Raw genomic sequence first — 16,621 nt, forward strand, 5'->3', positions numbered from 1 at the left:
GAGATTAGAACAACAACCATAAATATTGCATGTCTTTCTCGGATTCCTTTGGGTTTGGTTTTCCCAGTTTGTTAATTTCACCATTGAATGGTTGTTGTGGGTTAAATCACACGTTATTGGACTTTTAATTGTCATTCTACTGATTGGAGTTTCTCAATTTTGAGCTAGAGTCTTAATTGTTCTTTCTCTTTTTCTTCATCAGCTTTTTCCGTTCTTCCACAGTTCTTTTGGGTTTTCTTCCATAATTGTTAATGTCGTCATTCGATTGTTGCTGTGGGTTAAATCACGAGATATTGGAATTCACGATGACGGTAATGGTGGCAATGGCGGTGGAGGGGAAGAAAATTTTAATGGAGGAGGAAGAACAAATAGAGGTGAGGGGTAAAATAAGTTGGGGTACTGAGGTGACATGCCGCGTGGCATCCACCTCATCTAATGTTAGTGCCACATAAGTTTGGATGTCCATCTTGGATAACTTTAACAGAGAAGGAGTATATTTGAACTAATAGTATAAGGGGTATATTTGGTCCCAAAGTATACCGAAGGGTATATTTGGCCCTTTTCCGTATTATAAACATTTTTTCGCGCAGATTATCCTTCAAAGGCATTTAGGCACTGGCCTTTAATTTTTGCCCCTCAAATCTGTGGTCTTTAATTTTTTGTCTTTCGCCTAAAAATCCATGGATTCTAAGTTTAAACCCCTGCTCAATAAAAAATTAAAAAAGAAATTCGCAAGACAGAATTTTGAATTCAAACTTTAGGTAAAGTTTGTCTTATGCCTGAAGGCAAAGTCTTAGGACCGAAGGCAAATTCTGCCTTGAGGTAGAATTTGCTACCTTAAAGCAAACTCTGCGTTATAAGGTAATAAACTCTGTCTTGTGATTTTTTTTAAAAAAAATTGCCTGTGCGAAAGTTCAAATCAAAGACCAGCAATTTAAGGGCCAAAAATTAAAGACCACCCCCGAATAAGGACAATCGTGCAAATTGCCCTATTATAAAAAGGTGCTCGTAATGGACTTTCAAGTAACTTGATAATTATTGTATATTCCTGCGGTCTCAAATATTAGCCATTTTGAAAAACCGAATTTGTTTCAAAATATTTGATGTTAGAAAGTATGAGATCATTAATTATATTTTTCAAATCCACACCCTTATCATTTTTCTTGTAACCGTAGTGTACCGACCAACTTGCGCACACCTCGATCAATTCCATGAGTAACCTGTTATCTTCCATTATCACAAATACCCAGTAATTCTATCCACCAAGACTTGAACAGATAGGAAAAAACTACCTAGTGTTTTTGTCTTTATTGTAATTTGAATTTGAAACCTCATAGTTCTCAACTCATTTCGTTGATCACTAGCCCACACCCTTGTGGGCCCAAATCCACCCTTACAATTCCACAATTAATGGATTGCCAATTAAATATGTATCAGAAGAGACCGAAGAGAGTTTAGACAAAAACTCTCCTATGGTTAAGGCAATTAAATATCTTTTTAAGGAATATAACTAAACTAAAATAAGTATGTCAATGGAAAACAGCATAGGGAGAAAATGGAGGTCTAGCTTCCAGCCACCAGTCGTTTGTTTCTACAAAATAATATCATAAAATTGTGACCCAACCACCATTCTAATTTTAGGCATCGAGAATTGAGCAGTAAAACTGAAACTATCCCAACGTGTGATAACTGAAAACCTTAAACCAAAACCAGGTTAGCTATGAGGCACGTGCATGCATGGTGGTTGAATGCTTAAGCTTCATCTTACAGTCAACATAAGAGCTACCAATTTTGCCATCCATAATAAACCTCAACTAGATCACCAATCTAATATAAAGGGAAAGAACGAAAAACCAATTTTGCCATCCATATATAAACCTCAACTAGATCACCAATCTAATATAAAGGGAAAGAACGAAAAAGCAAGAGAAGGAATTAATTTTATTCATACAAAGATGGTGAGTGCAGTTGTTCCAACCCCTTCAAGAGTTGAAAGCTTGGCTAAAAGTGGAATCCAGGCCATTCCTAAAGAGTATGTGAGGCCACAAGAAGAGTTAAATGGAATGGGAAACATCTTTGAGGAAGAGAAGAAAGGAGGACCTCAAGTACCGACGATAGATCTTAAACAAATCGACTCAGAAGACAATGAAATTCGCAAGAGATGCCACCAAGAGTTGAAGAAAGCAGCCATGGAATGGGGTGTGATGCACCTCGTAAACCATGGTATATCGGATGAGCTAATTGATCATGTTAAGGTTGCCGGAGGTACCTTCTTTGATTTACCTGTTGAAGAAAAGGAGAAGTATGCTAATGATCAAACCTCTGGCAATGTCCAAGGCTATGGCAGCAAGCTAGCAAATAGTGCTTCTGGTCAGCTTGAGTGGGAGGATTACTTCTTCCATTGTGTTTTCCCCGAGGACAAGCACGACTTGGCCATCTGGCCTAAAACCCCTACCGACTACATGTAAGTTTCTTTACATAATGTCATGATTGCAAAAAATTTCAATCTTTTCTTTTTTTATAACGGCGGTGTATGGGCTATAGCTTTTGCGCACCTCGACTAATCCACCGATAACCTACTACCTCCACCAGCATTGGTAACAGGAAATTTTCTGCCAGGGACTTTTACCACTTCACTAACAACTAAATATTTCCAATTTGCAGTCCAGCAACAAGTGAATATGCCAAGCAGATAAGGAACCTAGCAACAAAGATTTTAGCTGTGCTTTCTATTGGACTGGGACTGGAAGAAGGAAGACTAGAGAAGGAAGTTGGAGGCATGGAAGACCTGTTGCTTCAAATGAAGATTAACTACTACCCTAAATGCCCCCAACCAGAACTAGCACTTGGCGTCGAAGCTCATACTGATGTGAGTGCACTGACTTTCATCCTCCACAATATGGTGCCCGGCTTGCAACTCTTCTATGAAGGGAAGTGGGTAACTGCAAAGTGTGTGCCTAATTCCATAATCATGCACATTGGGGATACCCTTGAAATCCTAAGCAATGGAAAGTACAAGAGTATTCTTCACAGAGGGGTTGTGAACAAAGAGAAAGTAAGGATTTCATGGGCGATTTTCTGTGAGCCGCCAAAGGATAAGATCATCCTTAAGCCCCTACCTGAAACTGTCACCGACGCTGATCCACCTCGATTCCCACCTCGCACCTTTGCACAGCATATGGCGCACAAGCTGTTCAAGAAGGATGATCACGATGCTGCTGCTGACCACAAAGTATATAAGAAGGATTATCAGGATTCTGCTACTGAACAGAAAGTCTTCAAGAAGGACGATCAGGATTCTGCTGGTAAACAGAAAGCCGTCAACAAGGACAATCAGGATTCTGCTCCTGAACAGAAAGCCGTCAAAAAGGATGAACAGGATGCCGCTGCTGAGCACAAAGTCTTCGAGAACGACAATCAGGATATTGCTGCTGAAGAATCTAAATAGTTTCTCTTGTTGTCGTACTATCTAAATAGAGCAACACTATTTTTTGTACTGCTTAGCATCCCCTTGGATGCTTTCATCAATAAAACTACAATTATTTTATTGAAGAAACAAGAAATATGAAGCCCCCCTCACCCCCCACCCCCCGGACCTCGATGCTGCACTATTATGTCCTCTCTGCACCCCCCACACCCCCAGACACACACACATCATTTCTTCCCATGTTCAGCATTTTTGGTTGGACAGTAAAGTGACGCTCAAATTGGTGCAGAAACTTAATGAAATTGATCACAGCAGTAAATTTCTGATAAAAGAACTGTATACTTACATGTCGAACAGAAAATTCCATCATTCATATTCAATTTGAGCCCGCAAGGGTTTATTTGAAAAAAAAGCTTCTATGTTGTAAGTGAATAGCCCTTCAAGTGCTTCAAAAGACTCTGGAGTTAAAACAGCAACATGTGGAGACAGCACGACATTATCCAATCCAAACAATTCCTCTGGCACATGGGGCTCGTTTTCATAAACATCAAGACCAGCACCACCAATCTCACCTCTCTTCAGAAACTGAACCAGTTCCTTCTCATCAACGATCGCCCCTCGTCCAACATTTATGACAATACCGTCCTTCCCGAGGGCAGTCAGCAACTCTTTGTCAACCATGCGGTGTGTTTCTTTTGTTAAAGAACAACAAAGAATTAGAACATCACTGTTAATTGCAAGATCATGAATATTAGAATGGAAAGGAAACGGAACGCTAGGCTTCATCCTCTTTGAGGTGTATGCGATGCTGCAGCCAAAGGCCTCAAGTCTCTTACCGACCCTTGAACCAATGCTCCCTAAACCTACAATGCCCACTCGTTTTCCACCAACCTGTGTAAAAAAAACATGTTATGTACATTGTCATCTTGTCATTTTCCACAACTCCTTTACCCGCTTAAGTAGCATTTCAGTAAAATGACATAGAAACCATATACAAAAATGTCTATTTTCTACTTAGAAGTTCACAATTTACTCTATCTTATTGAACTCAATTTTTTTAAACCGCTGAAACTCGACTTCTTATTAAGGTTTTGCACCCAGGCTAATATGGAAATCAATGGATAACTCCTCAATCCGCAGCCACTTGAGCTCGGCTATACAAATCCTCTATATCCATTTCATTCTATTCAGACCCACTGGTTAATAGAGAGACACCGTTTAGGAATTCTGCAATATAAAATTTTGGCAAATTACTATAACTCTTCTTTGCACAAAATAAGTTTTATGGTGTGTTTAGTATGGAGGAAAACATTTTCTATTTCCAATTTTCCTTGGTCAAATTTTTTGGAAAATATTCTCTTGGAAAACAAGTTCCACAAGAGGCATTCTACACTAATTATCTCCTCCCCACCCTACCCCCACCCCAACCCACATAGCCCCCATCCTCACCACCTCATCCTCCACCCTGATAGGGTTTGCGTAGATTATACAAATGTTTTTGGGATACTATTTTCTGCTTAAATACCAAACACCCAAAAAAAAAAAAAAAGAGAGAGAGAGAGTCAGAAAACCACTTTTGTTTTTCTTTTTTAAATGTAACATTGGTATGTCTTAACTTAATCGGTGCATAGGTTGCACTGAAACCATATTTACAGCAAAAGTGAGAAAAAAACTGATCCAAAAATCTGAAATCTAACAAGAGCCTAGGATTTCAATTATGGATTCAATCTCCTCTAGGTAAATCTGCTTGCACCAAAAACAAAAAAGTTTGATGCAATTCAAACTTGATCTTTTGTACATCACTACTACGAGCCCAAGACTTTTGTAACCCAAAAATAAATTTTTGAAATCAAAATAACCCATTAAAAAATAAAATAAAAAAATAGGCTTTACGCACAGATTAGAATCTGTGCGTAAAAGGACCAAAGTGTACATTTACACTTAAGTTATTTTACGCACAGATTCTGTGCGTAAAAGCTCTTAAATATACCGGGCTCCTTCCCCACCACTGGTCCCCCACGATCAAAAAAGAAAAAGAAAATCAGCCATTAAAGGTGCGTTCCGAGGTCCCACACGATCAAAAACATCGTTTTCTTGTTGATTTCCAACCCAAAAGTCAATATTTTTGGTATATTGAAGTCTAGGAACAAGTTTCTTCGCAATAAAGCGGCGTATAATTCAATTTAAAAACTCAAAATCAAAACTTCAATCTAGGTATTTTACTACAATTTTTCTATTACATTATTAACCTAAGCATTATTATTGTGTATTGTTTGCGGATATTGACCAACAAAAAAAAAAAATTATGCACTTTTTTTGTGGGCAAAATGGGGCTGCTTCCAGCCCCTTTTTTCGTTTTTAATTGTTTACTTAGTATTTGATAATTGTTAGATTAACGAGTTAAGTATTTGTTAGATTAGTTATCTCAATTGTTAGACTAGCTAATTATTTATTTAGTTTTTGTTAAGCCAATTGTTTATTTGTTAATAATTTGATTAGTTAGTTAATTGTTTATTATATGTTAATAATTGTTTATTTATTAATTATATGCCAGCTAATTGTTAATTTTTTTATTACTAATCTTTATATCTTTAATTGTTAATTTATTTATTTGCTAATTAGAAATTAAAAATCGTTAGTTTAGAATTCAATCCTTTGTATAATTTCTCGATAAAAGATTACATAACTAATACTACGTATTAGAGATTAATTAAAAAAATAATGATTAATTTAAAATGCGTAAAAAATATACCACTTTAATCCTTACTTCATAGATTAATGATTAATTTAAAATGCCTAAAATAGATAGGACACCTCCATGGAGTCGGGGCCCTTCGACAACAGAGGGGCACTTTATCTACAGCATGAGCATAGATCTCAGTATGTATGGGATGCACCGGTATCCCATAGTAAAGTGGTCCGTATCCGTTCGGGGGACTCAGCATGGGATATTCTAGAGGCTATTCCCGCACATCCTCGTGTCATAGATATGCTACGCCGGGGCGATATCTACCGGTGCATCGAGGTTGATTGGCTTGTGCAAGATAGGGCTCTAGTGACGGCCATGATTGAGCGCTACCGACCGGAAACCCATACATTTCATCTCCGCACTGGCGAGGCTACCATCACCCTGCAGGATGTCGAGATGATTTATGGTCTACAGATTGGTGGAGAGGCATTGTATAGAGTGAAGCCTCCGCAACTGCCGTATCGCCAGGAGTTGACTAGGCTCACTAGTTTCGTGCCTCAACAGAGGGATATACGTGGACAGAGTCGGTTGTTGCGGTCCTGCTCACTTGCGCCTAGTAGATCTGCAGCATCCGATTGGCAAGGCGACGCCTCAAGCTGATGTTGACCGACGTGCTTGCTTATTATCTTCTCATCATATTCGGAGGCATCATATTTCGGAACACGTCAGGTGCGGATATGAGCATAAGGTATCTGCTCTTTATTGAGGATCTAGACCAGCTGGGATGTTACAGTTGGGGTGCCGCTGTCCTGGCTTACATGTACAGAAGATCGAGCCTCTATGGGTGAGAGGTCGCTGCATTTAGCCCTCTTCTTTAGGTAATATATTTAAGTGTGTGTAATAAAATACTAAATATATTTTTTCAAAACGACGACTGATAAATAATTTTTTTGATGACTATGACAGATATGAGTGTGGACTAGGTTGAGACCTTTTCAGCCCATAGCTGCTCGCCCTCTAGATGACTATGTTGATGAGGATATGCCATACGCGCGGAGATGGTCGCGAGGCTATACCAGAGGTGTGGAGACGCACCATGTCATTCTCCCGTTTAGGGATCAATTAGACCACATGACCGCGCCCGAGGTAAGTTTTTTTTATTTAACATTAGTTTGTTAGTCTTTTATTGTTAACTAGTTGAATTCTTTCTATAGGCTTTCATATGGACGCCGTATGATCAGATTTTTGGGTCAGCTGCCGGCGTTTTGTAGGGCTGGTGAATCCTATCTATTTAAAGCATGAAGTAAGGATTAAAATGGTATATTTTTTATGCATTTTAAATTAATCATTATTTTTTTAATTAATCTCTAATACGTAGTATTAGTTATGTAATCTTTTATCGAGAAATTATACAAAGGATTGAATCCTAAACTAAGAATTTTCAATTTCTAATTAGCAAATAAATAAATTATCAATTAAAGATATAAAGATTAGTAATCCAAAAATTAACAATTAGCTAACAAACAATTAACATATAATTAATAAATAAACAATTAACTAACTAATCAAACAATTAACAAATTATTAGCATATAATTAATAAATAAGCAATTAACTAACTAATCAAATTATTAACAAATAAACAATTGGCTTAACAAAAAATAAATAAATAATTAGCTAGTCTAACAATTGAAATAACTAATCTAACAAATACTTAACTCGTTAATCTAACAATTAACAAATACTAAATAAACAATTAAAAACGAAAAAACGGGCTGGAAACAGCCCCATTTTGCACACAAAAAAAGTGCTTAAAAGTTTTTTTTTTTGGTCAATAACCGCAAATAATACACAATAATAATGTAATAGAAAAATTGTAGTAAAATACCTAGATTGAAGTTTTGATTTTGAGTTTTTGAATTGAATTATACGCTGCTTTATTGCGAAGAAACTTGTTCCTAGACTTCAATATACCAAAAATATTGACTTTCGGGTTGGAAATCAACAAGAAAACGATGTTTTTGATCGTGTGAGACCTCGGAATGCACCTTTAATGGCTGATTTTCTTTTTCTTTTTCTTTTTTGATCGTGAGGGACCAGTGGTGGGGAAGAAGGAGCCCGGTATATTTAAGAGCTTTTACGCACAGAATCTGTGCGTAAAAGAACTTAAGTGTAAATGTACACTTAAGTTCTTTTACGCACAGATTTTGTGCGTAAAGCTTATTTTGATTTTTTTTTTTTTTTAATGGGTTATTTTGGTTCCAAAAATTTATTTTTGGGTTACAATAGTCTTGGGCTCCCACCAAATGCAAGCTAGGACAATCCTCCATCTATCTCAGTCAGAAAACCACTTATATTCTAGGAAATACACCCTTAGTAACAAAAATATGGTTTCTTTAGCTATGAAATGACGTTTTTCTAATTAGCAGCTCTGTATCTAAGTAAAACATCGTCAACCTGCTAAAATTCTTTAAAGCACCATAAGAAAATAGCACACTTTTCAACTGTTCTAAGTTGCTCATTCTGGAAAGTTTCAATCTTGACCATTACTCAAAACAACTTATAGAATGCATTGGACAAATCAAGAATCTATGTTTAATTACATACATAAGAAAATAAAGAGAATCTAGTCATGATTAATGTTCCAGCATATAAAATAAAGGCATAATACATTATTAGTCACTGTAAATTGGCTCTACTGGCAACTAAACACACTAACTTTGAGAATGCACCCCAACTCGTCTCCACTGTGTCTAGTGGACACCTGACACTAACGTGGCACATACACTTTGGAGGTGTCTAGAATCTAGATGATCATTTTGCAACTTGGAGTGTTCAATTGATACAGTGGGGACGAGTTGAGATGTCTAGATGTGCATTCTCAAAATTGAAGTTTTCAGTTGCCAGTAGAGGCCAAGTTTAAGCTAGCGTCCGGCCATAGATTTTGGATCAAATTTTGAATTTTATCTTCAAATATGTGTTTGGCCATGAAATTTGATCAGATTTTGAAAATTCATCTTCAAAATATTTTCAAATTCCAAAAATTGAATTTCACTTTCACTCACAAAACTTCAAATATTTTTCAAGTAAAATGCATATCCAAACACAACTTCCAACTCCAAAAATCACAACTTCAAAATCTCAAATTTTCAAGTTTCAAGTTTCAACTACAAAATCTATAGCCAAACGGGAACTAAGTGTCTATCTATTGTATTATGCCTAAAATAAACAAAACTGACCTCAGAACCGAGGGGAAATTCTCCTTTAAAAAAGAAGAAACAGTATCTAATTACAAGAATTTCCAAGCATATAAGAACATTATTTAAATAATTAATGCAAAAAATATGCTTTCTTTAGCTAAGAAAACTTGCCAAATTTTTAATGCAACATAAGAAAATAGCACAAACTGTTCTAAGTTGCTCATTCTGGGAAGTTTCAATCTCGACCATTAATCAAATCAATTACACCTCTGTCCCAATTTATGTGATACACTTTCCTTTTTAGTCCGTCCCAAAAAAAATGATACATTTTCTGATTTTCTTATTTAGCAACAATTTAACTTTAAACTTTACCTGAGATAGATTTATAACCACACAAATATCTTTGATTTATTTTAGACAATAAGATTCAAAAGTTTTCCTTTATTTTTTAAACTCCGTGCCAGTCAAACTACTCCCTCCGTTCTATAATAAGTGGTGTTGTAGGCTTTTCAAAATAAGTGGTGGTTTAGGATTTCAAAAAGACTTTAGACAAATTCTTTCAAAATTACCCTTATGTAAATAGTCAAAGTTCATTAACTACCTTTTCTTTTTCTAAAAAGAAGTAAAACTTGATGAGGAGTAAGTTAGTAAAAACACTCCTAATTTTCTAGTAGCCTAAAAACCCACTTATTATGGAATGAAGGGAGTATATCACATAAATTGAGATGGAGGGAGTATAAAATGCATTGGAGAAATCAGGTTCTCTACCCCAAAAGGTAGTGTTAAGGTCTGCCGTACATTCTCCCCTCCCCAGATCCCATTTGTGGGATTACTATGTTGTTGTATTGGAGAAATCAAGAATCAAATAGTAATAATGAATTTTCGAGCATATAAAATAAACAAAACAGACCTTAGAACCAAGGGGAAATTCTCCTTTAACAGGCCAACAACCACCACGTACAAACCTATTACCAACAGAGACCTTTCGTAGCAAATCAATCAACATCCCAACAGCAAGATCCGCCACGTCATCAGAGAAAGAATCACCAGCAGTAGTTACACGGATGCCACGTCGGCGACACTCAACAAGGTCAAAATGGTCAAATCCAGCACTAGTACCAACAATACATTCCAATGAAGGATACTTATCAAGTATTTCCGATGTTACAGGAGTAGGACCCACACACAGCATGACCCGAACCGAACCCGAAAGGGGTAGAAATGATGGGTCGGATTCATCAAGCGGGTCCAGAATTCGGTAACGGGTACGGAGTTTGGATACGAATAGGGTTTTGAATCGAGGAAAACGATGGACGAGAAGTAATTGCTGATGATCGGAAGAAGCCATTTTTTCTTTTCAATTTCGATAACGGATTTTTTGGGAGTGCGTATTTTGTAAGCCTTCCAGTTTTGTTAGGAGTTCTTAAATACTCGGCCCCTTTTGTCCATAGAAATCAAATATTTTTTATTTTTTATTGGAATTTTGAAATTAGAGTTAGAGCTGTGTTTGGTCATAACTTTTAAAATTATAATTTTTGGTGGAATGTAGTTGTACAAAAGTGAAAAAAGTGAATTTTTTTTAAAAATGAGTTTTTGGAGTTTTTGGAATTTCGGAATTCGGAGTTCTTATGGCCAAACGCTGAAAAGTGAAAAAAATTTCAGAATAAAGTGAATAATTCTTATGGCCAAACGCCTACTTCATCTGTTCACTTTTACTTGTTAAAAATAGACTTTTACTTTCACTTATCACTTTTAGCATATCAATATAAGACAATTTATTTTTTCTATTTTACTTATAGTATTAATTACTCAATGCAAGTTATTTTTCAAATCCAATAAAAATTTGCATCAATTAATATGATACATTGGTAAATTTTGCACTTCATTTATTATTTTTTAAATAGCGTAAAAAGTTCAAAGTGAACAAGTAAAAGTGAATGGAGGGAGTATTGGATTATATACTCCCTTCTTTTCAATTTGTTTTTTTAGTTTTGATTTAACAAGAAATTAAAGAAACATTTGAATCTTGTAGTCGTAAACTATAGATAATACATCTATTTGGAAAGCCACCTGATAATTTGGTGTAAACCCAAGTAATTACGCGGTATGGTAATTATGATGGTCTGTTTGTTTGTCATAACGTAATTACACACAATTTGATTAAATTTTAAAAATAAAAATTAATTATCAAAAATTAAAAGGTAAAATTTGACAAATATGTGCCTTTATAATTGACATTAAATTACATGTGTTAAGATATATATTGATTCTTAAAAATATATTAATTATTAATCATATATATTTGTAAAAGAAATATTGATATATATTTTCATAGTACTAATATTTTAATTTAATTTAATTTAATTATAAAAACTAAAAGCATACATTTATCATTTTGTATAAAGGTGAATGTTTATTACTATAATGCCATAACATTATTCAAATGTTTGCCAAAAAATATTCTATCAATTCTAATTCAAAAATGAATGGCATGCAATGTGAAATGATAAATCGATACTACTAAAACATTGAAATAATGGAAGGGTAGAAAGGGGGAGAAATGATGGGTCAGATTCGTCGAGCGGGTCGAGAATTCGGTAACGGGTTCAGAGTTTGGGTAAGAAGAGGGGTTTGAATTGAGGACAGCGATGGAGGAGAAGTAGTCGGAGATTGGTGGTTTTTGGTGATTGTTGATGATTGGAAGGAGTCATTTTTTCAGTTCCTATAAACGGATTTTTTGGAGTGCGTATTTTGTGAGCCTCCCATTTTTGTTATTTAGAGTAATATACTCGCTCGTCCCCATTTACGTGCCACTTTTTTCATTTCGAGTTTTTTTCTCGACTAATTTTTTCATATATCTTTAAATGTTTTAAATTATTAATTATTGTGACGTATAATATCTTTTATGTAATTTTTAAATATGTAAATTTTGTTTTAAACAACATAAAAATTATATGTCCGAATTTATAATTAAACTTACACCATTTGACTCTTAAAATTTGAACGGTACCATGTGACAAAGGGAGTACCTAATAAGGAAGAAACCGGATAAAACAATACGGAAGATACAGATGGTTTAGAAACAAAGTTAGGATACAGATGGTTTAGAAACAAAGTTAGTACGTCAATTTCTTTGTGTTCCCATCATTTTATTTGTCACTTTTGAGAGTGAATGAAATTGAGGAAATAACAAAAATGATCCCTTGTCTTTGAGGTTCAAAATAATCTCCAACTTTTTTTTTTTTTTATCTTTAAAGTTTGTTAAAAATTACTAGTAATATTTTTAGACTCCGATATATATTTAACAATTCATGCTAGTTAAATTTCACAAAAACAGTGGGAAAAAATGTTTAAACTTAAACATCAAAAAAGTCCCGTCAAATCTTTCTTTTTTTCTAAAAAAAAAAAACAAAAGAAAAAACTGCACTACACAATAAAATGATATAAAAAATAACAGAAATTGCACCTCAAAGGCCGTAGGTCGTAGCAAACTAAAGAATAATTAAATATATTAAGAACTATAATAATTACACCTCAAGGGCTATCGTTGTAGCAAACTAAACAAATAATTATATATATTAAAAACTATAATAATTGTATCTCTAAATGTGAGTCCCACTAAGTTTCATGGTTCTCATTAAATCTAACAAATAGAGTTATTAAATATTTGATGGAGACTAAACGCGTTAATTTTTGACAAACTTAAAAGATCAAAAATATTCCGTACATACCTAAGGGACTATTTTGAACCTATCCTCAACCTAAAGGACAATTTTGTCATTTTCTCGAATAAAAATCACCGGTAATATTTGTGAACTTGTGGTGGAATGGTAAAATAGCTTCATCTTAATCTGAGATTCAGCTTTAAACCCGAACTCCGAGTGACGGAGAAAAAAAGAGAATGAACAAAAATTGAGAAAATATATTTAGAATAAAAGAACCTACCAGTAAAGTTGGATTGGAGAATTAATTTCTCCCATGTGATAGACTGGGCAGTACATTTTCACAATAGTTGAGAATAGAAAAGTATTTAATGTATTCTCCATTATCTTGTTCGGTCATAGTAATAGGCTTTTAAGAGTAAACGATTTATATGATAAAAGATCTCTAGCTTCAAAATAAAACTAACTAACTCTAATATAATAAAAAAATAAAATGATGACAAGTTAAATGGAACAATAATCTCTCAGGAGTAAAACATGATGTTTCTTGATGCCTTTTTTTGTTTGTTTGTTTTTGTTTTGATCCTATGTCCATACTTGTTTGTTGTTTCACGATCCCATTAATTCGAACTTGTACCGACATCTTTTTTCTTAGGGGTAAAGTGTTTTCTACCCAAGGAGAGGTTGACTGTTCAATGTCATTTTCAAAAAAAAAAAAATATTTTTTAAAGAAAAAGCGATAAATAAAATGGAACAAGGGATCTTATAAGATAAAATTATGCATTACAAGAATAAAATGTCACATTTCTTGTTGCCTATAGCTTAAACAAGAAGATGTACATGGTAACAATTTAGATTCCAATTTACTAGCAACAATTTTCAAACAAAAATGATTGACTCATCCCTCCACTATGTTTATTATCCAACTATTGGTGTTTCTTTAACAAGGCCTTTTTCATCTGGGCAAAGCCATACACGATTGCAACACACATCGTGAATACGAATACACTCAGTATCAACCAGTGGGACAGCAGTAACATTAGAATTGGTACTTTCTATTGTGACTTTAGCTTTCATAATCTCAACTCCTACTAACTCCGGCCACTCATATGGAATTTTATCTCCTGGTCTTTTGCAATTATTGCCAGTACAATCGCAATTGAGGCAAGGAGGGTATTTTGAAGTGATCATAGATATTTGAGAAAGAAATAGAAAACCAAGAGAGAAAAGGATTACCATTTTCTTCATTTTTATGTTGTTTGTAATTTTCTGCAAATGGAGGAAGAACTTAACATTTATAGGAACATTGGGATACATTACCACATAGATGGTCCATATATGTTAATACCTTTTTGTAATTTTTTTTCCTTTTGTTGAATGTATCTCAAAATAACATATGTGTTCACACCCATCACTCTTTATTAATTTATTTCCTTTATTAAATGTATTTCAAGACTTTGTAACATATAACTTAACACTTATCACCTTCTATTAGTTTTATTTCCTTTGTTGAAAGTATTTTCAGATTTTGTAATATAAATGTTCACACCATAAAAAGAAAATATGTTAAGCATTTAAACAAGCAATAACATTATTATATTCCAATTAGGAAGCAAAACGTTAAAGAGATGATAAAATGGAGTATATATATGGTCTATGAATCTAACTCGAATTAACATTTCTATCCTAAAAATATGAATTCGTCATTAAATAGGATTACCATTACAAATTTAGTATTTGAAATAGGAAGAGCAGTAATATTGATTCTAAAGTTAACTGATACTCCCTTCTTTTGAGAACGGAGGGAGTATTGAATTATATACTCCCATTTTTTCAATTTGTTTGTCTAGTTTGGATTTGAGATGAAATTAAAAATTAAAGAAAACTTTTAAATCTTGTAGATGTAAACTAAAGATAATACATCCATTTGGAAAGCCACCTGATAATTTGGTTTACACCCATGTAATTACGTGGTATGGTAATTATGATGGTCTGTTTGTTTGTCATAACGTAATTACATCCAATTTAATTAAATTTTAAAAATAAAAATTAATTATCAAAAATTAAAAGGTAAATTTGAAAAATATGTGCCTTCATAAATGACATTAAATTAGATATTTAAGATATATATTGATTCTTGAAAATATCTGAATTAATAATTATATATTTGTAACTAAAATCGTAAACGAAAATTGATATATATTTTTCATAGTACTAATATTTTAATTTAATTTAATTATAAAAACTGAAAGTATACATTTTGTAAGAATATCACAAACACGTGTTTGTATAAAGGTTAATATGCCATAACATTATTCAAATGTTTGCCAAAAAAATATTGTATCAATTCTAATTAGGGGTGGACATTCGGTTCTTCGGTTCGGTTTTATCAAACTTCGGTTCAGCTATTTCGGTTTCGGTTTTTTGAATGTGAACACCGAACACCAAACCAAACTAGTTCAGTTCGGTTCTTTCGGTTTCGGTTTTTTAAAGTTCGGTTCGGTTCGTTTTCGATTTTTTCAATTCGGTTTTTTGCTATGATATTAGATGTGATTCCATTTACACTAATTCATATTCTCAAAAGCAATAAAACATAAAACTGATAAATTGAAATCAAAATCAAACAAACAGGATACACAAGAACAGAAAACCATAACCATGATATAAGATTACTAGGTGTTATATACATACAGTAAAAATAATTAAGAAAAAACATAAAGAACATACATTAATCCTAAAGACACATCCTAGTCACCTTCCTTTGTTAAGGATATTTGATTTTCTCAATTGAAGTGGAAAAAATTAGAGATACAAAAGCAAAAGAGGGCTTGTTACAATTGTTTTTTTTTTGGGGGGCTTAAACTCAATGGGCCTAGACTATTTTAATTTTTTTGGTTAATGTATTAAATTTCAGTGGCCATTCGGTTCTTCGGTTCGGTTTTATCAAACTTCGGTTCGGCTATTTCGGTTTTGATTTTTTGAAGGTGAACACCGAACGCCGAACCAAACTAGTTCGGTTCGGTTTCAATTTTTTGAAGTTCAGTTCGGTTCGGTCCGATTTTTTAATTTTCAGTATTTATTTCTAGCCCTAATTCTAATTGAAAAATGAACGGCATGCAATATGTGAAATGACAGATCAAACTACTAAAACATTGAAATGATGGAAGGGTTAGAAAGGGGTAAATGTAACACCTCGTACCTTCGGGCTAAGGTATGATTCGTAAGATGATAATATAATGGAACCAAGATGGGAGGTGTAGAAAGTGTTCTTGAAAACTAATCAAGTCTATTACATCCCATATCTTAGAACTAAGGTTAGACTAGTATCATTGGAGTTTACCGAAGAATTTGAAAGTTTGTGCGTTTTTGCGAAAATGATCGACAAGCTTACTTCGGGAACCTGCAACCCCTTGATTTGATGAGAATTTGAGAAAACCTAAAACATGAAAGCGCCTTTGAAATTTCTTGCCAATGGTATCTTGTGGAGATCAAACGGAGCTCTGCGCTAAGAGTTATGCCTACTTTACTAACGCTGGTTGGAGCAGAATTTTCAGATTTTGGGTTATGTTTTGAGCCTTTTCCTACTCGAATTGGGACTCCTTATTTTATTATTTTTTTAAGTAAAAACGTCCATAACACTATTA

The 16,621-nt window shown here is 34.0% G+C and overlaps 2 protein-coding genes across 2 annotated transcripts; one reads left to right on the forward strand and one right to left on the reverse strand.

Moving 5' to 3' along the window:
- Positions 1–1,842: 1,842 nt before the first annotated feature.
- On the forward strand, positions 1,843–3,563 carry LOC132634997 (leucoanthocyanidin dioxygenase). Its single transcript, XM_060351200.1, has 2 exons — positions 1,843–2,464; positions 2,665–3,563. The coding sequence occupies exons 1-2, from the start codon at positions 1,956–1,958 to the stop codon at positions 3,446–3,448; spliced, it is 1,293 nt and encodes a 430-aa protein (XP_060207183.1). The 5' UTR covers positions 1,843–1,955; the 3' UTR covers positions 3,449–3,563.
- Positions 3,564–3,707: 144 nt separating this feature from the next.
- On the reverse strand, positions 3,708–10,726 carry LOC132634998 (glyoxylate/hydroxypyruvate reductase HPR3-like). The gene is made up of 2 exons (XM_060351201.1): positions 10,226–10,726; positions 3,708–4,318 (listed from the first exon to the last, which is right to left on the reverse strand). The coding sequence occupies exons 1-2, from the start codon at positions 10,661–10,663 to the stop codon at positions 3,794–3,796; spliced, it is 963 nt and encodes a 320-aa protein (XP_060207184.1). The 5' UTR covers positions 10,664–10,726; the 3' UTR covers positions 3,708–3,793.
- Between the last annotated feature and the right edge of the window lie 5,895 nt (positions 10,727–16,621).

The sequence above is a fragment of the Lycium barbarum genome, chromosome 4, assembly GCF_019175385.1.
Source record: "Lycium barbarum isolate Lr01 chromosome 4, ASM1917538v2, whole genome shotgun sequence".
NCBI lineage: Eukaryota > Viridiplantae > Streptophyta > Magnoliopsida > Solanales > Solanaceae > Lycium > Lycium barbarum.